The following is a 27,738-nucleotide window of genomic DNA, read 5'->3' as shown; positions in this document are numbered from 1 at the left end:
CAGTTATGCCATTCCCGTAACAGAAGGAAAACAAGTACTGAATATATACAATTTATTTAATAAATTAATGTCATTCAAAATACAGTGCCGGAACATTCTGCAGTTGAACATGCTAGTAACATTTGTCATGAAGTACCTGTGCTCATGTCAGGCTGGCGGTGCCCCACTACTGCTAGTGGTTCCTGGGATTAATTAATGCCAGAGCAGCGCTATCATCTGCTCTTCTGCACAGCTAGTGCAGGAAATTCCTGAACAGTTCATCTTCCTAATCCTACCCCCAAACACACACACATCAGGTTTAAAAAAACACACCCTGACAGCTAATGGATACCTACACACAATCACTCTACAGTAATGCTCAGTATTAAATTAGATGTATGACCTGGTTAACCCACTCTACGTCTTTAAGATGGAGAACTACATCAGCAGCAGGTAGTTATATGCATGAGCCAATGTTAATGTAATACAGAAGTGGAGACATTTACTGATGAAAGCTCCACGGACCCGCACAATGAGGGGCTTGCAAGCCCAGCAATTTAAGTCCACACCTGGCAAATGACCACGTGGCTGGACAACCTGTATTCTAGAAAGACAAGTATAAGTTAGTGGAAAGAGAATACACGTACCTAATAGTAGAGTTAGACTGATCCCGCAGTCATAGCTTTCCCTGTGTGGTACCATAAAATTATGGAAGATCTTCCTCAATCATAGCATAGGATCTGGACTTTTCTAGAGCAACGTGGACATTGGTGTTAAGTGCAGCTGAATTAATTACACTGGAACAACTATATTCCAGAACTTCAGAACAGAAGCACAGGAATGAAATACATACACTAAAATAACCTCAGCACAATTTGGGATACAGCACAATAGGAATAGGAAACTACTTTTATAAGTGAACTTTTTGAACTGTACATACACAGGGCTAGCAATGTTAGATAATCCAGACTCTCGTGTTCTCATGATACACATAAAAGTTTCTCAGTTACTGAATAGCCTATTTCATATTATGGAAGCATATCTTTCTGTAAGACTCACTGATATATATTATACTGATACAAATATTAAGTAGGGCATAAAAATAAAATTTATCAAAGATAGACTTTTATGTACTCATATGAAGTCCTTTCATAACCTTTTTTCTTTAGCAAAGGAAATGACAAAGCACGTAAGTCAGGTGTGTGCTCCCTGAACTCAACTACACAGGTGGAAGGGCGACCATTTCTCCATCCAGTTCAAACTCCTCTGTCCCATCTGGTGAAAACAGGTAAGTTGGTGGTTTCCATGGAGATTCTTCAAGGCAGGATGGATAAAGTTTCCCCACAGTGCATCGAAACTCTCTCCCTAAGTCCCACAGAACCCGTTCAGATATGTGCTGCCACAGAGACCACCGGTCAAGTTCCAGATCGTACTGGTAGGTGACATATTTAGCTCGCTCATTGAAGTGGGTTTCTCGCATAAATACACAGAGAGAATTTGAGATCACAACAGCTCTAACACAAGGGTCTGAGTACCTCTTAGCAGGGATGCTGGCTGCCATTTTCCACTCATTTTTATTCACATCATAAATTTCCACAGTTACTGAGGACCCATCTACAGTGCCAGAGGGGAGTCTTATGCCAGAATTGGTAGCAATATGTAACCCTCCAATGTAGAAAATTTTATCACCAAAAGCGGCAGCTGAAGCAAAGGATCTGCTAGTCTGTCTCATGGCCATTTCTACCCAAGAGTCAGACCTTGGAAAGTAACAGTACATTAGGTTCAGTGTCATCACGTAAATGCAGTCGTGGACCACAACTGCTGCACTCCACTGCCAAGCACAAGGCAAAGGGCATACCATCGTCCACTCATCCTTCTCAGTGTCGTACCTTTCCACGGTCCTCCGATTAAGTTCTCCGCCTACACTGTCACCTCCAATTGCATAGATATAGCCTTCACAGCAAACCAAAGATGGCTTTACGCGGACAAAAAGCATTGGAGTCTTTGGAAACCAGGTATTCTGCTGTGCATCAAACCAATAAAAGCAATTCACAGTTCTGAAGGCAGTCTGAAGTTTACTTGTTTTACTGTGATTTGTTTTTGTGTTTTTCAGAGGAACTTGGCCCCCTGCTATGTAGATGTCATTATCAGGGGTTACAACGGTTCCAACCTTATGCAAATCAGCCGGTGGGCTGCAAAGCTTGTAAACTTTTTCTGCTTGGGGGCTGTAACAGACAGAAGAGTAAAGACTGCAAGGATTTTCTGAAGATGCTTCAATGAAAATCATCATCTCCTCTTTAGTCATCCCAAGCCTTGGCTTGAAAAACTTGGGCATGGACTTATAAAGACCTTGAACTACCACAGACTTATCATTGGGTGGCAGACCTTGAAACCAAGCTCTCTGTGTTACTTCTGAAAGTGCATCGATTCGGATTTGGCTAAGAACTGAAGACAGATACTGTGACCGTGACTCTGTGTTGTACTCCAGCCACAGCATAGCAGCTTCTCGAACTGTTTCTTCTTTTTCTACATTTAAATTGTCACTACCGAGAAGGTCTACCAGCAGGTCATGTGACAGCTGCATGAACGCTTCCTGGCGATAGACAGCAGTGAACTTGTGCTCCACCATCCGTTTAGCACTCTGTTTCAATTCTTCACAACTGAAGAGATCAGCAAAACTCAACAGCTGCACACAATTTTCTGCATTTATTTTTTTAATCAAATATTCACGGCAACGTTGTAACACATCTTCTACCTAAAATTAAAAAAAAAAAAAAATCAAAGGTGGTAAGGGGAGGATAGACAAGCTTTCCTTTTTTTTTGGTGCTGTGGATTGGGCCCAAGGCCTCAAGGATGCCAAGTGCATGTTCCACCACGGATGCAACCCTCAGCCCCACACTTTACTCTTATACTAACCAGACCCTCATTCTGTAGGATGTCTTCTAGTGAGGATAAAATTGGAAGAGTGTGCATAGTTTTGCAGTTCTTTTTCCTATCCAATGGCCTATGTAACTCTCCTGGTCAAGTACATCATTAAACAGCCATTCAAAAAAAAATCAAACCCTCATAAGGGACAGTTACAGAGGTTCTGTGTGTAAGTTATACTTGTCTTTTTTTTTTTTTTTGTACCGGGAATGGAACTCAGAACCTTGCGCTTGCACAGCAGGCACCAGAACCACTGAGCTAAATCCCTGGCCCAAATGTTTTTTTTTTTGGTACCAGGGATCAAACCCGGGTCCTTGTGCTTGCGCAGCCAGCAGGCGGCACAACCACTGAGCTAAATCCCCGGCCCTCAACTTTTTATTTTGTTTACTCCTTATAACCTCAATATAATCCCATGACCATTATGAATATTTAGACTTGGTAATTTCTATAAAAATTTTAAATCTTTTTTCTCATAGAAAGTAATACTACAGGGCCAGGGATTTAGCTCAGTGGTTCCGGCACCTGCCTCACAAGCGAAAGGTCCCAAGTTCGATCCTCAGTACCAAAAAAAAAAAGGAGTACATACATTGACACATTTAAGCTTTAAGCATAAGAAATTAAAGTAGTTAAATTTAATTTAAAATTACTTTAACTTGAAATCTAAATTCTTAGGTATATTAGGCAAAGTATGAAATTAGAACCTATCTTTTAATTAATTCTCTCTCATGAAACTATTTACTGGCTAAACAAATCCTAAACTTTTTCCCTTTCACAGGTTTGTTTTTGGTACTGGGGATCGAACCTGGGACCTGGCACTTGTGGGGCCGGCGGTGGAACCACTGAGCTACGTCCCTGGCCCTCCCTTACACATTTTTAAAGAGAAGACAACTTCTACCTTCTAAACTCTGCAGTAAGAAAATCACAGTTACCAGGTACCCGCTGTGAGCCGACGTTTCCTGAGGGAAGAACTGCCTACCTGCAGAAAGCAGGCTGTTTCGTACAACTGTTCTACGGTGCCGTCGCTCGCTGCCAAGTTCCCCGTGTACGCATACGTGATTATTGTCTGCAAGGCGGCAGCATCCACATTCCTCAGGTGCACGTGTGTCTGCTTGCTCTCACTCAGTCCACTCATGAACATGGCCCTGCAGCAGGGAGGGAAAGCACGGCTTAAGGATTTAGTGTAAAACAAATATGGAGCTAAAAAGACTCCTGGAGGATGTGAGAAGCACAGACAGTCCAGTGCCAAAGATACACTAAACTATTCCACTATGGCATCAAAACTCATGGACTCGGGCCGGGGATTTAGCTCAGTGGTTCTGCTACCTGTCCCACAAGCGGCAAGGACCCGAGTCACAAGTTCACACACAGCCTGGGCAATAAAAAGAAAAGGCACTGGAGATGCAGCTTCATGGGAAGGCCTTGGGCTCAATCCCCAGAACAGCAACAAAACAAGAACAAAAACCATTCCGCCCAGGGAAGAAGCTGGGTACGAGTCCATTTATCCGAAATGCCCCCAAAGGAAAATACAGAAAGAGGCAAGAAAAGTAGATGAGTGGTTACCTTAAGCTGTGGCTAAGAACGAAGTATATAAGCAGGCAGAAGGAAATGGAATTGTTCTGATTAGACTGTGGAAACGGCCACCCAACTCTGTACAGTTGTTTAACTGCACAACTGCCCCTCACTACTGGCCAAGTGCTGGTTCCAGGGTGTCCTCTTCGGATAGCGGAATCTGAGGCCACTCAGAGTCCCTCGTATAAATGGCAGAGTTCGCACCCGTCCCTCTCAACTCATTCCTCTCCAGATTACCCACACTACCCCGAACAGTGGGGATGCGATGGGAATTTGCTAGTCTCCAGGGAATGACAAGTACCTACCTATGTAGTATAGATGAAATTGTTTTCTTCCCACAGATCTTCAATTTGCGCTTGGTTGAATACATGCATGCAGAACCACTGATAGGGAGGGTCGACTATACACTTAACGATTTTAGGGTATATAAATCATACTGCAATAAAGCTGATTAAAAATTTCATTTACTCAAAATACTTTCCTACAACCATGCAAGACACTTTCTTAAATACTGTGATATACAGGAAACTGCAAAAAATAAAACTGGTATTACAGTGAATACAAAAGAAAATACTTAACTGCACATACACATAGGAGAGAAAAGCTCCCGCATGTACTAGTAAAAAAGAGCAACCAGGACCAGGGATTTAGCTCAGTGGTTTCGCTGCCTGCTATGCAAGCGCAAGGACCTGAGTTCGATCCCTGGTACCCCCCCCCACCCCCCAAAAAAGTTCCAAACATTAAGAAAGAGCAACCTAAGATTCACTGGCTTGGGCCCCTTAAGGACAAAGAAACAAGGAAGGCACTCAAAGTGGAAAAAAATACAGTAAAATGTAATGGTTTAAGGGGCACATGTAAATATAAGGCTCAAGCCGGATACTGGCAGTGAGATGGAAAGTGCAGCAGCATTCAAGTCACAGGTGGCCTTTGAAACAAGAAGGGCTGAGCCTGTTGCGGGCCCCTGGCAGGTGTGGTTCCCTGCGTCCAGTCCTCCACATCCAAAGTGAGAAAGGATGAAAGGCGTGGAGTATATGTCTAACATGATAAGAAGTACTACAAGATGGGCTGGGGATGTAGCTCAGTGGTTCCACCTCCTGTCCCGCAAGCAGAAGGACCCGAGTTTGATCCCCAGTACCAAAAAAGAGAGAGGTACTACAAGATAAATACACCAACGGATCTCAAGAGCCAAAGGGTGGAGAAAAGAAAATTGGTTATGAGGCTACAGCAATCATCTAGATGAGCAATAAGAAGACCTGAGGGAAGGTGCCACAAATGGACAAAAAAACTATTACACAGGGCCTACAAGACCTATTTTCTGAACAGAAGGCATGGGATAGAGCAAACAGCAGACGAGGAAGAGTTAAAGCTGCTTCCCTATTTTCAATCAAGGACCTCAAAAAATACTGTTAACTGGGCCAGGATTTAGCTCAGTGGTGCCACCACCTGCCTCGCAAGCGCAAGGTTCTGAGTTCGATCCCCATTACCAAAAAAAAAAAAAAAGAAGTAAAGTTAATCAGGAAAAGTGTTAAATTTGGGGTATTCCTGATCTAAAGGCAACTATGTCAAATGGAAATAATATAATCAGTTAAGTTATATTAGCATATCGGAGGTTAAGCATTAATGCAGTGGATCGTGAGTTAAAGACACCTAAGTTATGTGAGGAAGACTCAATGGATGTAGGTGTCAAAAACTAGCATCAAGGGAAATAAGCTGGAAAAAAATGAGCAATAGGGATAGGAGTTAAATTCCAGGGATGTAGAAAGTGGATCAGGGAAAAAAATACCTATCAGGTTGGCTGATGGCTTCTCACCAAGGACAGAGGACAGCCATAAATAAACCTGCCTGAGTCAGATGTTCCTGAAACATACCAAAGCACCTATTGCTACCACCTTCATCTCTCTGACACAGAAAAATAGGAGAAAGTACAAGAAACCACAGAAAGAACTGTAAGAGCTGAGTAAAAAATGCGAGATTTATCAACCAAATGGTTTTCTACACTTATTCCAGCAGAAAAATGGAGACGGTCAAAGGCAATAGTTACCTGTGTGAGACTGGTTACTCTAGAGGAGTGACAGAGAATCTTTTAGAGCTTTCAATGATACAGACAGCCTGCCATGGCAGCGTGCCATGGGTTCCCACCACTGCTCTAGATGATGCTTTATGGCACTAGAATAATGGACTTAGGCAAAGTAACTTTCCTGAAGATAAAAGATAGTATAAACATGGGATAATCTAACTGTGAAAGTTTTAAACTAATTATTTTTAAGAAAAAGCAAATAATGATAATTACATCATATAATGAGATGAAGTACCTAGTAAAAGTGCTGACTAATTCTCCCACTTTGGGTCTAAAATAAACAGTAAATATTACCAAGAAATAAAAAACCAATATTCAGAAGTATCTACAGATTCTTTGCAGGATGACGCTGGGAACCAAAGTACAAAGGAACATTCTAGCTCAAAAGGCAGAATATCTAAATTTGTGGGCCAGGGATTTAGCTCAGGGGTTTGGCAGCCTGCTGCGCAGGCGCAAGGACCCGAGTTCCATCCCTGGTACCAAAAAATAGCAGAACCCAGTTGGCCAGACAGATCACATTATTGTAGGTAAGCACAATAATCTACCCAGAACACAGAAAAGATACATGGGAGGGAAAAAATTAATAGTTTGACGTTTTCTTCTCAGGGATATAAAACTGGCTCATACACACGATCTTCACGATGGACATCTTCAACTCCAAACATTAACAGGACTATTCTTTCTACTTATTTAATGAACATAAATATCTGATTTGCTTTAGAAAGATCAGATTCTCTCAGATGGTCAAAGAAGCTAAAGAAGGGAACCACTTAGTGATAAGGAAATAATGGAAGCCCTGAGAGGATTTTGTTGTCATTGAGGCTGTAATATTAATGAAAGAGGCAAGAGGAAAGTTTTCTAGTCTTCAAGAAAACCAATTTCAACTCACCGACAACATCATGGCTAGAGAACTTAAACAATCACGTGTTTATCTGTACAGTCACAAACTTAAAAGAGAAGGGCCAGGGATTTAGCTCAGTGGTTCTGCCATTCTGCCTTTTTTTGGTACCAGGGACTGAACTTGGGACCTGGCTCTTTTGAGGCAGGTGGCGGAACCACTGAGCTAAATCCCCGGTCCTCTATCAGAATTTTTGATTTTGAAATCCAGTAACTTCCAACTATAAAAGCATCAAAAAGAGGATTCTGAGGATTAACTAGGTTTTAGAACCACTGTTTACAAGTTAGGGTTCCTAACACAAAATCATTGCCTGAAATGGCATGAAAAATCCACAGCTTAAACTAAAACAAAAATTATAGGCACAGTGAAGGCAACTGGCAATTCAGCCTTAGCTTCTCCAATTATCATGGCCTGAGTAAGTAATGTGAAGTTTCAGTAACTGCCTGTAAATTAGCCTTGAAAGGTCAGTTTAATTTGTCCTGTCAATAGCTGCCACTGAAGAGCACCAGAAACGAACTCACTGCCAATCTCTGCTGCTAATACGTATAGCAGGAATGAACTGGTACACGTTTAGTTCATCTTTTATTTATCTTGTCCTTTTCAAGTAAAAGTCAATTTTAAGGCAGAGAAAAGAAAGCAATTTCTATCCCTTAAGCTTCCATTTTTCTCATGAAACTTAAAGATCCAAAAGATCACAAAAGGGTAAAGTTAAACTTTGTCATTAGCATAACTAAACTGACTTTTTTTTTTTTTGGTGCCAGGGATCGAACTCAGGTCCTTGTGCTTGCACAGCAGGCAGTGAAGCCACTCAGTTAATTCCCCAGCTCTAAAGTGACTTTTTAAGTTTTTTTGTTTTTGTTTTTTGAGGTACCAGGGACCGAACTCAGGACCTTGTGCTTGCTAGGCAGGTGTGGTGACACTGATCTACATCCCTGGCCCAACTTTTTAAGTTTTTAGGCACAGAGAACACCAAAAATGTTAATAACTGTTAAACATTTAAAGCTGTTATGAAGTCTGGTAAGGCTAAAAACGTATCACAAATGATAACAGCACCAAGAGTGAGGAAAATATATTTTTGTGAAAGAACCCTTAACATGTCTAAACAGCCCCAATTATCTCCTAAAACTTGAGCCCATTACAGAGTCTCAGTTTATAACCAAGGATCAGTGTTTTCAAAATGTATTTTTAAATTAAATTAACCCATTTTTCTTTCAAAGAAAAAACAATATTCTGTATCTTTATGCCTCCCCAACATTAAAACTCTAAAAAATTTCTTATATTTATACCTTTGTAAAAACTTCCATCTGTCCTGTATTACACATACAAGAAAATGATTTGAAGGCCGGGGATTTAGCTCAGTGGTTTTGCCACCTGCTGTGCAAGCCCAAGGACCTGAGTTCAATCCCTGGTACAAAAAAACCAAAACCAAAACCAAAAAAAAACAAAAAAAGAAAATGATTTGACAAATACATCATCTGAACTTAAGACATTGAGATCCAATTTTTGAAAAATTTAAGTAACATCTAAATGAATTTCTATTAAAATAAGTTAATGTCCAGGCTGGGGATTTAGCTCAGTGGCTCCATGGCTGCCCGGCCAAGCTCAAGGTCCTGAGTTCAATTCCAGGTACCGGAAAAAAAAAAAGCTAATGTCCTGCATTCATAATTACAAACTAATCAAGATTAAAGTACTTACCTGAGGGCAGGGGATTTAGCTCAGTGGTTCCGCTGCCTGCCCCGCAAGCAAGCGCAAGGACCTGAGTTCGATCCCTGGTACCAAAAATAAAACAAAACAAAACAAAATAAAGTACTTACCTGAAGTAAGAGCTACATGTTGCAAGAACCATCTTATGACAAGGGAATTCAGTGCCCTCAACAATTAATACTATGTCAGTAAACAACTGCTGTTCATAAAACAGTTTCAACTGTTCCAACAAGGACACAGCATACTCAGTATTGATCTGCCTCTCGTCTTGAGTGGACATGACTATGTTCCATTAATATCTCCCAAAGTAGATCAGAAAAGGCAGTCTTGGTGGAGGGTCAAGTGATTCTCCAGAAATGAAGGAGACAGGTGGCTTGCCGTGGTTATCTGCAGCATTCAGAATCAAGACCAACAAATCCACCACTGAATAAGATCTTGTTATAGACTTAAAATCACTGCTAGGTCATCCTGTGTTAATTCAGTTCTTCAGAGTTTTTCAACACAGTCTGCAGACATTTTGCTCACATTTGCAATTGTGCAACTCAAGAGGAAAAGAGAGAAATCCAGGAGGTAGATATTGTGGCCACATCCTACATTCAGTGGATCCTTGGGAAAACTATAAAGAAAAAAAAGTTCAGTTATAGTACATCTAGGCCAGTACACTTTTAAAATACAAAGTTTAAAATGGCACCCTTAAATATAAATTATGTTTAACTTTAGACAATACCATAAAAATGAAACATGAAAAAACTGAGTCCTTTAAAGTCTACTACATTTAAAAAAACAAAACACTTGTAGCCTTTGCCTTCTATAGAAAATACAAACATTCTAGGAAATAAGGAACACATGAATAACCATACATTTCACAAAGAATTTAAATGATCAAAGCCAGATTTCCTAGTTATTTGCTTAGCAGCAACACAAGACTATAAAGAATAAACAAAAGCAAAATAAAAAACCTCTCTTGCAGTCAGTGTCACTCTTTGGATATTTTTGGTTTTTCTTTTCCTTTGGATATATTTTAAATATTCACAAAGGCTTCATCTTTAATTTAAATTAAACTACATTATAAATTGAATTATTTCCAAAGTGTAAGTGAGTACACTCTGTGTGTGTGTGTGTGTGTGTGTGTGAGTGAGAGAGAGAGAGAGAGAGAGAGAGAGAGAGAGAGAGAGAGAGAGAGAGAGAGAGAGAGATCAAACCCAGGGCCTCAAGCATGCCAAGTATGGTAAGCCTTGTACTACTGAGCTAAATCTCTAGCCCTAAACTACAGTATATTTAAATCTGTAGTTCAATCTTGTAAGAGAAGTATACACAAGCAAGCTGGGTGTGGTGGTACACACCTGTAGTTTTGTTTTTTCTGAGACAGGGTCTCACTGGGCAATTCAGGATGGCCTTGAACTCAATACACATCCTAGGCAAGCCTCAAACTCAGTGATCCTCCTGCCTCAGCCTCCCGAGTGCTGGGATTACAGCTGTGCACCACTATGCCTGGCAGGTGCACAGCTGTAATCCCAGTACTCTGGGAGGCTAATGGGAGAAACATCGGATGTTTCAGCCTAGTCTGGACAACTTAGTGACTTAGCAAGACCCCATCTCAAAATAAAAAGGGGCTGGAGGGCTGGGGATTTAGCTCAGTGGTGCCACCACCTGCCTCGAAAGCATGAGGCCCTGAGTTCAATCCCTGGTATGAAAAACAAAAATAAAAAAGGGGCTAGGGATGTAGCTCAGTGTGAAGATCCTGAGCTTAATCTCCAGTACCAAAAAAAAAAATACATCAATGAAATGAACTAAAATGACTCTCCACAGAATGGGTCCTTTCTAAGACTATTGTTTTGTTTTTTGGTACCGGGGATCAAACTCAGGACCTTGCACTTGCAAGGCAGGCAGCAGAACCACTGAGGTAAATCCTCTGCCCTCCTAAGACTTATTGTAAGAGTATACAATTTTATTCCAGAAAAACATAAAATGACTACCCTATAGGGGTATGTATCCCTACACAGAAAAACACTGTATTATACAAACACAAATGTTCTCTAAATTAATATGTAAGTTTAGTACAAATCCAATCTAAAGCCTACTTCCAGGAGATTTAACTGGAAGAATGCACAAAAGTTGCCAAGATATCTGAGGGGGAAGGCCAAGTTTTTCCCCCACACTCTTATCAAAATTTAAAATGTATTACAAACCTCCAATACACCCAATTATATACAAAAATAATGTGATAAAGATAAGTATGGCATTACAAATTAGAAAGACTGGCTTATTTCTACAAATAATGTTGGAACCAGTAGCTAACCACTCAAGGAAAAAAACAAAACAAAACATATTACAAAACATATGGCAAAGGAACTGCAATCCAAGAAAAGAGGGAAAACCCAAACAGAATCCTACCAGTATCACCTACACAAACTACTTTCTTTCCTACTGAATGGCCCTTGGTTTCTATAATCAGAAAGTCAAGTGATTTTGACATATAACTTATATAACAATCATTCTTGGAACTAATATTTTTCCTCACAAAATGTTCTCCAGTATGTCAAAGACATGCAGACGATCACTATATCTTCCTGCCAAACTATACTATTAAATTGCTAACTTGATACAGACTGTCAAGTTTCTAGCAACTTAACTATGAAAGTAACACGTGCAAAGGCAGAGTGAGACTTTGGGTCATTTAAGGTAGTATCTTTGTTCTTCCAGAACTGAAAGTTACACTACACAGTAAATCTAAATTCTATTACTACATCCTCGAAGGCTAATGATACCTAAAATCACATGCAATTGCCATGTATTAATAATGTAGTACAGCCCAGTGTTAATGAGGGCAGAGGAAAAATCATTCTCACAGTCAATAGTCTGTCCATACATACCCACAATCCCTTATTCAAAACTCTTGGGAAAATACATTTGGAATTCTTCAGATTTCTCTAGAGGTAATATGGCACATCCCTTACATTACAAGGAGAATGAGGCAGCACTTTGTAATTGAATACTTTCTCTTTTTTTTTTGGTACCAGGCATCAAACTTGGGTCCTTGTGATTTTGAGGCAAGCAGCAGAACCACTGAGCTAAATCCCCGACCCTCCTGGCAGATTTTTGACATTTCAGATCCTTTTGCATTTTGGAACTTAAGTTGTTGCCTAAGACAATATTTGACATTCTAATCTATCACTTTTTCTTCTAGAATTTTTTCTTACAGAAATATATGCCTTAGAGCTAGTGATGAAGCGCAGAGGAAGAGTGCTTACCTACCATGCATGAAGCCCTGGCTTCAATACCTAGCAGTGAAGGGCGGGGCATTAATAAACTGACATTTCTGTTTTCTTTTCTTTTTTTTTTTTTTGGTACCGGGGATCGAACTCAAGTCCTTTGGCTTGCGCAGCAGGCGGTGAAACCATTGAGCTAAATCCCCAGCCCAATAAACTGACATTTCTAAGCCTAGTTTGTAAGACTCAAAATTGTCCTTGTGTGAAAGCAACTAGAGGTCAGGATGAAGATGGATTTAAGATCACATCGCTAGACTCTGGCTTCTCTTCCAGGTCAGCTGTATAAGATCACTCTGGTCATTTCATTAACCTTCTTTATAATGAGCGGACCTGATTTTCTTCAGTGATTTTTGGGACCCCAGTTATGTTTGGATTTGATTTTGTACATCATATGCATGTCCTTGTATTAAAACTGAAGTCTGGGGATGGGGAGTTAGCTCAGTGGCACCACACCTGCCTCGCCAAGCACAAGGTCTGGAGTTTGATCCCCAGTGCTGTAAAAACAACAACAAAAAACTGAAGTCTGCTTCTAGAAAATTTACATAATTTTATGTTATATAATACTCATTAACACTGCTCTTTTAGATTCCCCTATCTCCCACTGTTTTTGAAATCCAAGGTACATTTTCTTCCTAAATAAAAAGTTACCTTAAAATAGGTATTAAAAAAATAGGCATTAAAAAGCAAATCTTGGGCCAGGGATTTAGCTCAGTGGTTCCGGTGCCTGCCTCGCCAGCATAAGGACCCGAGTTCAATCCCCGGTACCAAAAAAAAAAAAGCAAATCTTGGGCCGGGGATTTAGCCCAGTGGTTCCACCACCTGCCTCAAAAGCACAAGGTCCCGAGTTTGAGCCCCAGTAACTATAAAAAAAGCAAATTATTCAAGCTGGACATGGTGGTGTACACCTGTAATCTCGCACTCAGGAAGCTGAGCCAGGAGAATCACAAGTTCAAAGTCAGGCCTCGGCTGTATATATATAGCAAGTACAAGGCTGGCCTAGAGTACACAGTAAAAACAAAATAAAACTAAACAAAAACCTAGTTATTAGAAACAAACTCAAAACCCACTGGGGCAATCAAATGAACAAGCAAGCTGGGTCCAAAGATTTTTCCTGACATCTAGCTATCCTGAACTTTAATTTCCGAACTTATTTTCCTTTTGTTTTTTTTTGGAGTCAGGGAAGGGCTGGGGATTTAGCTCAGTGGTTCTGCCGCCTGCCTCACAAGCACAAGGTCCTGAGTTCAATGCCCGGTACAAAAAAAAAAGAAACTTAAATGTGTAATGGAGTCAGGGTCTCACTATATTTCCCAGTCTGGCCTTGAACTCCAAAATTTTGATAGACACATAAATGAAAGAAATTTTACTCTTTAAGAAAAAATTGTAGTGCAAGTAAAATGCACACAGGCTGCTGTCATTTGATCTCACTGGTAACAGTGATTCACACCAGGAAAGAGAAAAAACTTAAGACTTATTTAAACATTCTGTGCTGCCGCCTGCCTCGCAAGCAAAAGGTCCAGAGTTCAATTCCTGGTACCAAAAAAAAAAAAAAAAAAATTCTGGATTTTATTAACAAGTGCAATGATTACCTACTTTATTTCATTTTATTTTTTGATTACTTACTTTAAAAAATAAACTTTCAGGAGATGTTGTACACGCTTCTCACCATAAAGACAAAAGAGGCTCTGGGGGCCGCTGAGTGTCTGTCCTCATCACTTAATTCAGCTGAGGCTGCCTAAGAGCGGCCAAAGGCAGCCTGTAAACGAACTGACTTAACTTTCCAATGAAAGCTTAACCTGATGGAGCCATGCGGTCTTTTCAGCTTTGGAAAGAGGGGGAGAACACAAGGAAATAGACCTAAGCTCTGAATTTGCCTGGAGTACAGGAAGCTATGCTGCATTTGTCAAACCTGATAAATTCTTCACAAGGCAAGGTGTTGTTTACTTACAACTTGTGATAATTTAGGAAATTCTGTTTGTACAGCCTATGACAATGTAAGACCAAATACATTTTTAACTGTCAGTTGTTTTGACAACTTGAAACCAAACTGTTTCTGGTACCAATGTTTTGTCCTCCCAAAGGAGAAACTCACTTCATTGAAATGAAAAGAAGGCTGATTTTATGACTGGTGCTATCATGTTTCTTCACTGACATTAGCTTTCTCAGGGCAAGTCTTTGTTAGACTGATTTGTTGCATACTTTGTTCCTCAAAATACCCTAAAAACTTCGAATTGCGTATCTAACATACCATTTAACCATCATGAAAGGAGAAATCTGGACTGCTAAGGCCTTATAATTGGAATCTCCAGACTTGATGAGGTGTGGAGTTTCGGAATTGGGAAAGTACTACAAAAGATTCACCAGTGAGTGAATAACAATATTTAGGTAGTAGTGTTGTGTATCAGGCATTGTTATGAATATTAATCATTTCATCCTTGAACAAGTCATTTAAGTTTTCTTTTTTTATTTTCCTTTTGGTCCTAGGGAATGAGCTGAGAGCTTCACACATGCCCGGCAGGTGCTCTCCTACTGAGCCACATTCCCAGCCCAAGTTTTACAGTTTAGATAGCAAATCGAGGCATGGAGAGTAAATAACAGAAGTCCACAGCCAGTAAACTGCAGAACTGGCTTCAAACCCAGCTGATTTGAGGTCATGATCTTGATTTCTTTTTGATATCCAGAATGCTTTGGATCTTTTCCAAAAACTTTTAAATTTTTTACACTGACATTTGTAGTCTTGAAATACGGATTTTTTTTTTTTTGGTACCAGGGACCGAACTCAGGACCTTGTGCTTTCTTGCGAGGCAGGCGGCAGCACCACTGAGCTAAATGCCAGGCCCCACTCTAGTCTTGAAATATGTAGCACAACTTCAAAGTGCTTTCTGCAATTGGAGCTATAACCCACTGCCGTTCCTGGAGGGAGATCTATCATTGTTTCATTGCTGCTGTAATCTCTTTTGCAAAAATTTATCTAGTAATTGTTTTGCAGTGCTAGGATCAAAGCCAGGGTCTTGAGCATGCTAGGCAAGTGGTCTACCACAGAGCTACACCTCAGTCTGCCTGCCTATCTATCTATCTATCCCTATCTATCTCATCCAAGGGATTGGCCCCAGGGAGTGCTAAACTACATTCTCAACCTTTTTATTGTTTATTTTGAAACAAGATCTCATTGAGTTACCCCATCTGGGCTCAAACTCCCCAAGTATCTGGGATTACAGTGTGTACCACAGTCACTGGCGTCATTTTATTTTTGATTGGCAGATAATTGTAGGTTCACGGGATGCAGTGCGATGTTTTGATGTATACATGGCTGAATGATTCAGCCAAGCTAATTATCATTTCTAGCACCTCACCTACTTACCTTTTCTGCGCTTAGCAATTTCAATACATTATTACTATGGTTGCTATACTGTGTAATGGATTGCTGAAACATTCACCCATCTCAAATTTTGTACACAGTGTAAAATTTCTTCATTGTGTTCAGACTCAACCGACACCAGATCAAAGCAAAGAACGCTTAAAACTAATTCCCGGCCAGACAGAAGGAACAGCAAAACCCCACGTCGCGGGCTGAAAACAACGGAAGGGGCTTCGCGGTTCACTTCGGGTCGGGAAGTCCGCACTCCTCCGGGCGTGTCGAAGTAAGCCGATCCCAACGGCAAAGGAGGTGAGCCCATAGGCTCACAGCCGGGCAACAGCCCACGACTCGGAGGACGGAGCGCCCGGGAAACGGCGGCCTCGCTGGAGACGCGCGGGTCGGGCCCGCGCCCCGGCCGGCGGTTTCCGGGCCGCAGACCCACGCGCGAACGGCGGAGGCGGCGTAACTCCCTGCCCGGTCCTCGCCTCCCCGCAGGAGCCCGGCAGCCGGCGCGCAGAGGTCCTGCCCACCGGGGCGGCCGCGGGACCCCACGCGGCCAGGCCGGGCCCGCGTCCTCGTCCTCGCCCTCGCGCACCGCAGCCCCGCCCGGGCCTGCGCCCACGCGGCGCGAGGCTCTGCAGAAGCCGCTTCCCGGCAGGGCGCGGCCGGACACCGCGCGGCCGCCCGAAACGTCTCCCCGGGCCGCGCGACGAGCGGGGCCAGGACCCGCGCGCGCGCCCGCCCCCGCCCGCCCCCGCCCGCCCGGTGGCGACGCCCCTCACCGCGGCCGCGGGGTCCAGTCCGGCTCGGCCGGGGCGGGGGCGTGGCGTCGCCGCGGGCCAGGCCGCCCCCGCTGGCTCGCTCCCGCCGAGGAAGCTGCGCCGCCGCCTCTGCCTTCCGGCTTCCGCCCGCGCCTCCCCGGCCGCTCAGCCGGCGCCGACGGAGTGGTGTTCGCGGGCGGCCGCCAGGCTCCGCCCCGGGCGCCGCCGCCTCGTCAGCCCGTCAGCCCCCGCCCGCGGCGGCGTCAGGCCTCCAGGTTCCGGACGCCCCCCACCCCCGTCTCCCGCTGGAAGCCGAGACAGCGCCGCCGCGCAGGCGCAGGGGAGGGGGCGCGCCGGGCGGGCGGAGGGCGCGCGGGGCGCAGGGCGCGTGCGCGGGCGCGGGGCGGAGGCCCCGGGCGGTGTCGGGAGCGCTGAAGGGGAAAGCCTTGGGCTCGCGGCCTGGAAGCCGCCTGCCGGTGAGGGGCTCGTTTCACAGAGCCGAGAACCTGGATTAGCTGGAGAACTGTCACCGATGATGCAATGTTCAGGCGGTGTGACGGGCAGCAGAGCCACCCGCAGACGCTGGGGCTGCGGCTCGGCGGTGTCGCGGGTGCTCGGACGCACGAAGCCCAGGCTCCCCTCCCAGCGCTCCGCAGACATTCGCGGGCCACCTGCTCGTAAGCCTGCACGGTCTAAAGCAGGCGCCTGTGCAGGCGGGGATGCTGGTCAGGAGGCTGTTGATCTGCACAGCGCCGAGGAAGGCTGGCCTGAGCCCCGCGGCCGAGAAGACCCTTCTCAGCACCAGGCCGGGTGGGTGCAGCGTCCCGGCGAACACAGTCCGTGGAAGCGGTGACGTGGAGGTGGGTTTGAAAACTAGCTGTGATAAACAAGACTAGGTGTTCCAGCATGTCCGAAAACTTAGGGAGGACTCAGTTTTCTAGTTACTGTTAAGATGGAAATGTCAGTACGTGTGGGACGAGTAACAAATTGTGAGGGTGAAGGAAAGGACCTAAAAGGAGCGCTTAAAATAACTATTTTCAGGCCGGGATGTAGCTCAGTGCTGCCGCCGCCTGCCTGGCAAGCGTGAGGTCCCGAGTTCGATCCCCGGTACCAAAAAAAAAAAAAAAGAAAAAAGCTTGTACAGTTAGGAATGTATTTGGGTGCAAGTAAAAAAGTCCATTTCAATGGTTTAAACAAATAAGGGTCTCCCTGTCCTAGACATTTCTCTCAGGGTGTCACGGGCAGTTTAGCCTTCACATCCCTGTTCATGGCAGGAAGACGGGGATTTTTTTTTCTTTCAGGAAAGTAAAAGCTTTCTCAGGGTGCTTCCTTAGCCTCCCTACTCAGCTGACTTCCACACACATCTCATTGCCTGGAGCTATAATTTGGGCACCGTAGCTGCAAAGATTTTTGTGTTTTTCCAAGCTCTAGCACAGGTTACAAGGGAGAAAAGCACTGGGGGTGGGTATTGGGTCAGACAAGTAGCAGACTGTTGGTATTTAAAGTATTCCTCCTGAAGACCTACAACGCTGAGGGCTGGCCCGATGGGCTGACGTTTCCAGGGTTTCAAAGAAGCCTATCTGTTTGCTATATTATTTTCATAACTAGGGAAAGAAAAGGTTGAACATTATCCTCAACATTTGTATTTATTTGCTATCCCTTGTTTCTAGGTTCCCATCCCCTTTGAAAACGAACATCTCAAAGGAGATTGTACCAACAAGAAGGAAGGGACAGTGCAGAGAAGGCCAACACCTTGGTCAGCGTACCTTTTTGGCATTGTTAGCTTGAGGGTCCACCTAAAACACCCTCATTCCCTTAAAGAGCTTGCCTTTCAGTTTGGAAAACCTTCAACAGTCAAAGCACTGTGCATGTTAAGATTGTGAATCAATATTTTCTAACAATTACACAACTTTTTGGGGGGGGATTATAGCACCTCCCTTTGATGTGAATGGCAAATTAGGTGCATGACACTCTTTCAAGCATTTCAGTCAATAAGGTATCTTTTCTGTTAAGTGCTAATGTCCACAAAATAGTATCTTGCTAGGATTGCTTTTTTGTGTGTGATATGGGGATTGAACTCAGGACCTCGTGCTTTCGAGGCAGGCACGGCACCACTGAGCTAAATCCCTGGCTGGAGATTGCATTTTTAAACACTACCATGATTCTAGAACAGACAGCTAAAAATGAACAAAAAACCCAGAAACTAAAACTAAAAATGATTGTTGAAAAACTGAATATCAACTATACATTTTCTAAAATTAAGTATTTACCCATTTATAATGTTATAAATTAAAACAATATATTCAGATGATCTAAGATAATGTTGGCCAAATGTTGTTAAAATAAACTAAATTTGCCTCTGTACCTGGAATCCCTCTAAGACCTGTAATGTAACTTAGTAAAGGAAAGCCTATCTTTTTTTTTTTTTTTTTTTGGTACCGGGGATCAAACTTGGGTCCTTGCACTTGTGCAGCAGGCGCTGAAACCACTGAGCTAAATCCCTGGCCCAGGGAAACCCTATCTAAAGCGTCCATTTTTGTAACACCTAGCTAAGTGCTGCCACTTACAGCATCCCTTCTCCACCAGTCACAGGCTGCTAAATGCTCTGTACACAATGAGCCAGATGCCAAGCTGAACCAACCAGGCTGTTTTTGCACCTCACTTCCATTTTCTGTCCATAAGTATTTCCTGCTTACATTGTAAATAGCATTCTCTAGACCTCTTCTGATTTGGATGGCTACCTGACTTGTAAATTGTTCTTTCCTCAATATACTCTGGTAAATTTGGGGATAGAGATAGCTCTGTGTGGTACAGTATGTATATTCCTAAGGCCTTGAGTTCAATCCTTAGCACCACCACCCCAAAACCCCTGAAGGTAAAAAAAAAAAACAACAAAAAAACCCTGAAGGTAAACGCTAACAAATTTAATTTTTCAAGTTTTAAACAATATTTTAACCTATTTAAAAATTCTGAATTTGAAGGAGTTACTAGGGGCATCTCTAAAGGACAGTGCATTCCAGAATTTATAGCAATGCCCCTTCTCTACACCTTGCTTCCCTGGAATGACATAGAAAAAAATGTAGATAAAATGAAAAAATAGCACAAGGAGGTTGTTTGTAGCAACGGAACAGTTCTATGTCTTGATTGTGTGTATAAATCATAAATCTATGTTTACTGTAAAATTTAATAGATTAAAAATGGCAGAGTAAAGCTGGCAGCAAAATAAACCCTCCCTGAGATCTGGAATCAAGACACCCAGAAAACAACCACTTAGTGGAAAAAAAAAAGAAAAAGAAATAGAGCCCTGGGAATTAAGAAAGGCAACAGGAAAACTAGAACCCACAGAAAAACTGAAGACGGGCTGGGAACTTAGCTCAGTGGTGCCGAGCCTGCGTTGCAAGCCCAAGTTCCTTAGTTTGATCCCCGTACCACACACATACACACACACACAAAAACCCTGAAGGCAAGGTAGAAAAAAGAATGAAGCAGTCTAGGAAGAAGGGTGTGGTGGTGCACTCAGGAAGCTGAAGCAGGAGGATCCCTGCAAGTTCGAGGGCAGCCTGGGATACATAGTGAGTTCAAGGCCAGCCTACACTACACAGGGAGACCCTGTCTCAAAACACCAGAAAATGGGCCAGGGATTTAGCTCAGTGGTGCCACACCTGCCTCGCAATTGCAAGGTCCTGAGTTCGATCCCAGGTATCAAAAAAAAAAAAGAATGAAGCAGTCTGAAACACTAACCCTGACTCCCAGGAAGGAAGTCCTGTCTCAGAAAACATTAGTTCAACCTGGAGAATGTCAGGAGCCCCAGGGAGAAACAGCAGACTGCAACACTAGCCCCAAGAAAAGCATGGTATGGTAAACTCTAAATACAGATGGGGTTTTACTCTGAAAGTGACTCCTGCATGGTAGGCTAGAGCTGGACAAGAAATCCACTGTAGTGTCCTTCATACTTGGGAGAGATACGTGGCAATCAGAAGCTATTTTGGGAAGAGGGTTAATATTCAAGACTGAGCTACTCCAGTAATTAGAAGTCACAGAACAACTACACTTCAGGTTTACTGGGGTCACCCTACCACAGTGACTGGATGGAGATAACCACAAGAGAGTTATAGAGAAGGGGTGGGCTAGTTCACCCAGTGGTGTGCTCAGGTGGTCCCACCCTCTGTGGTAAGGAGCCAGGCTGGTCGCAGGTTCTCTGAGGGATCTGAGGGGTACTGGCCTTAAGTCTAGTGAACTGCTCCCCCCCCCCCTTTCTACTTCCAACAATAGAGCTCATTTGCTCAAGTCCATTTGCTTTTTGCATCTGTCAGCATGATCAGGAATACACCCACCCCAACTGGGACAGTTGCCACTTCCTGGGGTGTGCAGACAAGAGGGGTCTCTGGAGCAAAGATACCTAATAAATTCACAGAACATAAAGCTACTCACAGATAGTGATGACTTTGGGCACCAAGAAGGGCACAAACACTGAGCCACTGGAGTGACTATAGCCCTAAAACAGACAACCCACCACTGACTGACCACACCCAGCAGGAAAGGTGGGGCAGGAGTCACATGTTTAAAAGGGCAGGGAAACAAGATGGGCCCTAGTTGTGACTCACTATCGCCCCCCTCCCCAAATCTGCATTCCAATACCACAGGCCCTGCAAAGAAACCACTCACCCAAACACAGGAAAGAATTTTTTGGACTCTTTGTTGTTTTTACTTTATTAGTTTTTTTGTTTTGTTTCTCTTTTTTTTCTATCTTTTGCTCTTTGTTTTTTTTCTTTCTTATTTTTATTTTGTTTCTATTTTTCATTTAATTTTACTCAATTCTATTAATTTTCTTTAGATACTTTCATTTTTTTATCTTCCTTTTCTTTTTCAAATTTTACTTCTTTCATTTTTCCTCTGCTCCACCTCCTCCATTTTTCTTCTTACTATCAAGCTTTATTAATTTTTAGCTATTCACTTAACTATATGGTATTTGTTGCTTAATTTCCTTCTATTGTTAATGCTGGTATAGTTGTTGCTTTTAATAGATATTTACTGTATGCCAATATCTGGTTTGTATTTGTCTGCATTATTATTTTAGAGCTTTTTTCTATGTTTAAGGATGTATAGTTGTAGCTATTATTGGTTCTTATGGTATGTCAAAGTCCAGTTAATTTTTGATTCTATTATCGTTGCTGATTCTTTTATTATTAATGGTGGTGCAGTTGTCTTAACTAGTTTTAGTTTGCATTTGTGTCATGAATATTACTGTGGTTTGTTTTCTCCTCTGAGTGTTCTTGAAGATCCAGCCCTCAAAAGAAGGCTGTACACTAAGAAGACACTTAAATATTACACTGAATAGTTTGAAGAGGGGATATGAACACCAAAACATAACCAAACCAAAGGATACATCATAATAGGAGACAGACCCTAACTACAGAGATTTCCATAGTAGTAAGAGTTTCTCTACCCTACCCGTACTTCAACCCACAGTGCAAAAACAACAGAAACATGAAGAATCAAGGCAACAAGATGCCCCCAAAACCCCTAACTCCCTGCCCAGACACTGAAGAAGAGGAAGCTATAGGCAAAGAACTCAAAACCCAAATGGTCAAGATGAAGAGATACAAGAAACATGTAAGCAAATGCACATGATTTTTAAAGAGTTCAAAGATGATTTAATTAAGATAAAGGATTTTACTAATAAAATGTTTGACAAGGTTTAAGAAGAAACAAACAATAAACTAGCTGAGTTAAGACAATAAAAGATATGAATGGGGCCGGGGATTTAGCTCAGTGGTTCCAGAGCCTGCCTTGCAAGCGCAAACTCTGGAGTTTGATCCCTGGTACCAAAAAAAAAAAAGAAGAAGGGGCTGAGGATTTAGCTCAGTGGTTCTGCCGCCTGCCTTACAAGCACAAGGACCTGAGTTCAATCCCCGGTACCAAAAAAAAAAAAAAAAGAAGAAGAAGAAGACGTAAAAAAATTCAATGGAAAGCATTAGTAGCAGAACAACCACTGTGAGGACAGAGTGTCAGAAACAGAAGGTGAGGTAGCTGTAATAGAACATAAATTCAGTGATACTTTGCAAGCTGGATCTAACAGATACTGGTTGACTAAAAAAAAAAAAAAAACCCTCAGAATTATAGGAATGAAAAACTCAAAAGGTGTAAGAAGTTTATTCACTGAAATCATAGCAGAAAAATTTCCAAATCTAGGGAAATAATCCAGTATTCAAGTATAAGAGGGATACATAACTCCAAATAGTCCTGCCCAGAAAAGAACTTCTCCATAACACATTATAATCAAAATTCTAGAAAGTCAACAAAAGGAGAGAGTACTAAAAGGTGTTAGAGGAAAAACAGCAAGTACCATATAAACACAAGCCTATCAGAATAACTGTGGATTTCTTACCACAAAGCTTAAAGGCTAGGAGAGCTTGGAAAGAAGTTTTCAAGCCCCAAAACAACTATCAACCCATACTTTTATGTCCTGAAAAATTAGCCTTCAAAATTGACAGAAATAAAGACTTTTCATGACAAAGAAATCCTAAAGAAATACATGACCACAAAACTAGCACTGCAGAAAAATAAAGAGAATCCTAGCCAGAGACAGGCCACCAACACCAAAGAACTGAAAGGAAAGTATATATCTAACTGAGAGAGTAGGTGAATAATAGGAAAAAGCCAAAGGAATCAGCAGTGGAAAAATAATGCAATGACAGTGTGATCCAGGGTGTATGATATAGGACCTCCAAATAATGTAAAGGAAATACTACAATTCCACCCTGCTAGATATCTGAAATGCTGAGTTGATATTGTATAAATCTTTCTAAGAACAACAAAGATTAAGAATAGGAAGAATTGGGCCAGAATTTAGCTCAGTGGCACCGCACCTGCCTCGAAAGCACAAGATCCTGAGTTCGATCCCTGGTACCAAAAAAAAACATAGTAGGGAGAATTTATTGAGAGAAAGATAGCTTCTCTCTAAGAGAGACAGAAGGGGACCAGAAAGTGGGTTGCACACCCACCTCGCTTCTCAAAGGTGTTTTATTGAGTAAAGCCACAAAGTGAGCTGCGTTCAAGGTGGGACAAAACTGTATTCGACTAATAAGTTTACAAGTATAGTCGGTTAGGTAATATTGATTAAAAGAGGATCAAATGGCTCAGTGAGTCACAGAGCCAAATTTCCTGGAAGGAATGGGCTAGGGAGGTTGTGGTCCCCACCCAAAGCAATTGGTGCATTTAGAACATCACTCACTGCTGTTCACCCTAGGGGGAGTGTGTGAGTGTGGTTGTTCTTTTTTGAATCCTGACCTTCAGTGAATGGGCCGCAGGCCACAGCTGTCTTCTGTGCTGACAGCCCAGCCCTGCCTGTCTTACAATATTTTGTAACTAGCTTAGCTTTCTACAGTAATAGGATTCAAAAAACACCTTACAACAATAACTCTAAGTATCAGTGATCGAAACTCCACAATCAAAAGACAGACTGGCAAGTTGGTTCAAAAAACATACACATCATTGAAAAGGAAGTACAAACACTGAAAGTGGAAGGATGGAAAATGATATTTCATTCAACAGGAACCTGAAAACAAGCAGCAGCATTCTTATTTTCAGATATGTCAGACTTCAAAACAAAACTGATCAGAAGAAATGAAGATGGCCCCTGCACACTGCTAAGGGGAACAATTCAATAGGAAGAGATAATAATTGTAAATGGCTATGCACCCAATGTTGGCACATCCAATTTCATAAAACAAAAACTATTGGACTTAAAAAGGACAGGACCAATCCAGTCATAGTGGGAAGCTTCAGCCTACTCTAACCAGGCACAAAGCAAAGAAACGTCACAGTTAAACCACATCACTGAGTAAATGTACTTAACAGATATCTAGAGAGTATTTCATCCAACAACAGAATACACATTTTTCTCAACAGGACACAGAACTTTTTCCAAAATAGAGTATATCTTAGGCTATAAAGCATGCTTAAATAAAAACTGAACTAATCCACTGATACTGTCAGATCATTGTGGAATGAAGCCACTGAAACTATATAAACATATCGAGATTAAATATTACATTATTGAATAATCAGTGGATCACAGAAGATATTAGGGAATTTTAAAAAGTTCCTAGAATCAAATTACAATGGAAACACAACACAGCAAAACCTGTAGTTCACAATGACAGCAGTCCTAAGAGGGAAGGTTATAGCTGTAAATGTACACATAAAAAGAACAGAGCAGGGCCGGGGATTTAGCTCAGTGGTTTCGCCGCCTGCTGTGCAAGTGCAAGGACCTGAGTTTGATCCCCGGTACCAAAAACAAAACAAAAAACACCAGAGCAATCTCAGTAAATAACCAACTCCTGGGCTGGGGATTGAGCTCAGTGGTTCCACCGCCTGCCTCACAAGTGCAAGGTCCCAGAGTTCGATCCCCAGTACCAGAAACAAAACAAAACAAAAACCTAATGCTGCATCTCAAGTTCTTAGAAAAAATCCAAATCTCTAACAGAAAAATATGAAGATCAGAATGGAAATTAATAAAATTGAGACTAAAAATACAGTAGACAGGAGCAATGAAACAAGGAGTTGATTCTTTTTGTTGTTGTTCCAGGGATTGAACTTGGGACCTTGCGCTTTCGGGGCAGGTGGCAGAACCACTGAGCTAAACCCCCGTCCCAGGAGTTGGCTCTTTGAAAGGTTGAGAAGGGAATCTGAGGATGGGAAGTTTAGGAGGGAGGGGATGGAAAGGGAAGTAAAAAGGATACAGGTGTGGTATGTGTATGTACCAGTTCCCCACAATGAATGTATTTGCTGTGTACTGCAAACATATACTAATAAAAATTGAGATAAAGTAAAATTTAATGGAACAGACAGATATGTTTGCCTACCAAGAACATACAACACCTACCAAAAAATGAGTTTTTACAAACGGTAAGCCAGGTGTGGTTCTGTGATAGTTATAAAATGTTACCCTGAGGGAAGCTGAATGACAGGTTCACAGGTAACTCTATTGTCAGGTCTGACTTAAGTGGGAACTTCACAAGCAAACGGGAAAAAGCAAAACAGGGTGCTTCTAGCAAACAACACAGCTTCCTAGTAAATAGGGAAAATGGACTCAAAATGTAGTATACAGCCCCCACCCGACACGTAAAAGTCCAGTAACTCTACACACCTGAGCAGATTGTCCTTGGCATCCAAGTCCTAAGTATTTCACCCAGATTCTTTAGCCCCTTCCATACCTGTGTAAGCCTAATTCCTTTCCCAGTTCCTTGCTAATATCTCTCTCCCCTAGTGCTAGCCCATCCTCTCAGGATGAAATCTCTCCCAGCTAGCTGCCACTCTGTCTCTCCCATTGTCAGCCCACCCACACACAGATGTGAGAAACTCAACTTTTCCCAGCTAGCTGCTAGAATCTCCTGATTTTAGTCCCTGATTCCAGTCCCTGTTCACTGGAATAAACTTTTTCCCATGACAAAGAGCCTGTCTTTTGACAAGTAGATTCTTTATAATATATGTGTGTGTGTGTATGCATATATATATTTCTATTCTTGTGAGTCTCTAGTCATGTCAGGATTGAAAATTCTCAAAAATGGCATCCTTCTTTAAACATTCAATCCCCTTGGATACAGAGACAAAAGTCTTATAGAAGAACAGGTGTACTGGGGGAAACACCCAAGCAAAGAAGCTGTGGGATAAATTCTGTGGGAGTGATATATACACAGGGATTTGACAGTATGGAGGAAGGGAAAGGAAGGCGTTAAGGGAAAATGGAGCAAGGTGGGTGGAGAAACAAGAAAGCCAGCAGAAGAGCACAACAGAGGTCGTGTCCTCTGGTACATTTCACTATTATCTGTTTTCATTGCACACAGTACTTTTATTTCTCTGCTTGTATTATTAAATCTTTTATGCAAGCTCCCTGAAGGCAGAAACCACTTTCACGTCTTGCTGATGCTTTAGTTCCTCAATTCCTCTCTGGTTACTGGTGAATATTGTTGAGTGAATGAGGTCACTGGCTGTGAGTGGAGGCTATCTGGAGAGGAAGGCAAAGGGTGGGTACAGATGATGAAAGACCACATCTGTTCATTTGGACTGTATCCTAAAGGTAATAGAACCATTGGTTTTGTATTTTATTTATTTATTTATTTTTGGTACCAACTCGGGGCCTTGCGCTTGTGAGGCAGGTGGTGGAACCACAGAGCTAAATCCCTGGCCCCTGGTGTTGTATTTTAGAATGATAACATGGCCAGGTGTGGTACTTAATGCCTGTAATCGCAGTGCCTGGGAGGCCGAGGCAGGAGGATCGGGAGGCCAGCCTGGGCTGCACAGTGAGTTCAAGGCCAGCCTACACTACCTAGTGAGACCCTGTCTCAAAACACATACACACACACACACACACACACACACACACACACACACACAAAGATAATATGAAGAATAGCAAAGAAGAAACAAAATGTAGCAATGTCCCAAAAGGTCAAAATGCAACCTGAGTAATATGTGTGATAGTAGGTGTCTTAGTGACTTTTCTCATTGCTGAGACAAAATACCCAACACCTAAAGTTAAAGGAGGAGTGTGCTTGCTTCAGCAGCACATATACTAGAGTTAAAGGAGGAGAGGTTTATTCAGCTCACAGTTTGTAGAGGTTTCAGTCCATAATTGGCTGGCAGGGTGGCACGGCAGAGGGCATCACAGTGGAGAAAAACTAGTTCATGGCATGGAAGGCAGAAAACATGAGGCAGCAAAAGCAGCAGGCAACAGCAGTAGCCCTCTTTTTATTCCTCATATTCCACAGGGTGGGTAGCACACCCAGGGTGGGATACTCTTACTCCTAGCACTGAACCATTAGGGTGCAGCATCACACCCTAAACCCCTTATCACACACCCTAGATCCATTCACCTTCCAAAAGTCCCACCTATGACTGCATGAGGCTGTGGAGGGACATCTGGATACAAACCATAACGTTAGGGAAAGCAAGCCAGGCTGCTAGGAATTGCAGGCCCTGGGCCGGGAATTTAGCTCAGTGGTTCCAGCACCTGCCTCGAAAGCGCAAGGTCCCGAGTTTGATCCCCGGTACAAAAAAAAAAAAATTGCAGGCCCTATTCCAGGGACTGTATCCTTACCAGCTGTTGAGTGTCCAAAGACTTTGTTTTGCTCTGATAATAATGGCAACAGCCAAAGTAGTAGCTAATATTTGGTGAGTACTTGTTATATACCAGGAAC

General features: G+C 42.5%; 2 protein-coding genes across 3 annotated transcripts; one reads left to right on the top strand and one right to left on the bottom strand.

The window, feature by feature from the left end:
• Positions 1-35: 35 nt before the first annotated feature.
• Kbtbd2 (kelch repeat and BTB domain containing 2) lies at positions 36-16,693 on the bottom strand. 2 transcript variants are annotated; one of them, XM_087210111.1, is made up of 4 exons: positions 16,559-16,693; positions 9,263-9,768; positions 3,881-4,046; positions 36-2,734 (listed from the first exon to the last, which is right to left on the bottom strand). In XM_087210111.1, exons 2-4 carry the CDS (start codon positions 9,430-9,432, stop codon positions 1,199-1,201), a joined length of 1,872 nt encoding a protein of 623 aa, XP_087066237.1. In that variant the 5' UTR covers positions 9,433-9,768; positions 16,559-16,693; the 3' UTR covers positions 36-1,198. The 2 variants fall into 2 exon arrangements, with proteins under 2 accessions (XP_087066237.1, XP_004872264.1); XM_004872207.4 differs by lacking the exon at positions 16,559-16,693 and adding an exon at positions 15,780-15,914.
• LOC147828382 (uncharacterized) lies at positions 14,999-27,738 on the top strand. Its single transcript, XM_087210100.1, has 3 exons — positions 14,999-15,005; positions 16,065-17,397; positions 18,208-27,738. Exons 1-2 carry the CDS (start codon positions 14,999-15,001, stop codon positions 16,970-16,972), a joined length of 915 nt encoding a protein of 304 aa, XP_087066226.1. The 3' UTR covers positions 16,973-17,397; positions 18,208-27,738.

Source organism: Heterocephalus glaber, unplaced genomic scaffold (assembly GCF_053883595.1).
Source record: "Heterocephalus glaber isolate CG9 unplaced genomic scaffold, H.glaber_assembly_v1.0 deba00001111, whole genome shotgun sequence".
Taxonomy (NCBI): Eukaryota; Metazoa; Chordata; class Mammalia; order Rodentia; family Bathyergidae; genus Heterocephalus; species Heterocephalus glaber.
Note: the sequence above shows the minus strand (reverse complement) of the source record. Positions and strands in the feature narration are given on the sequence as shown.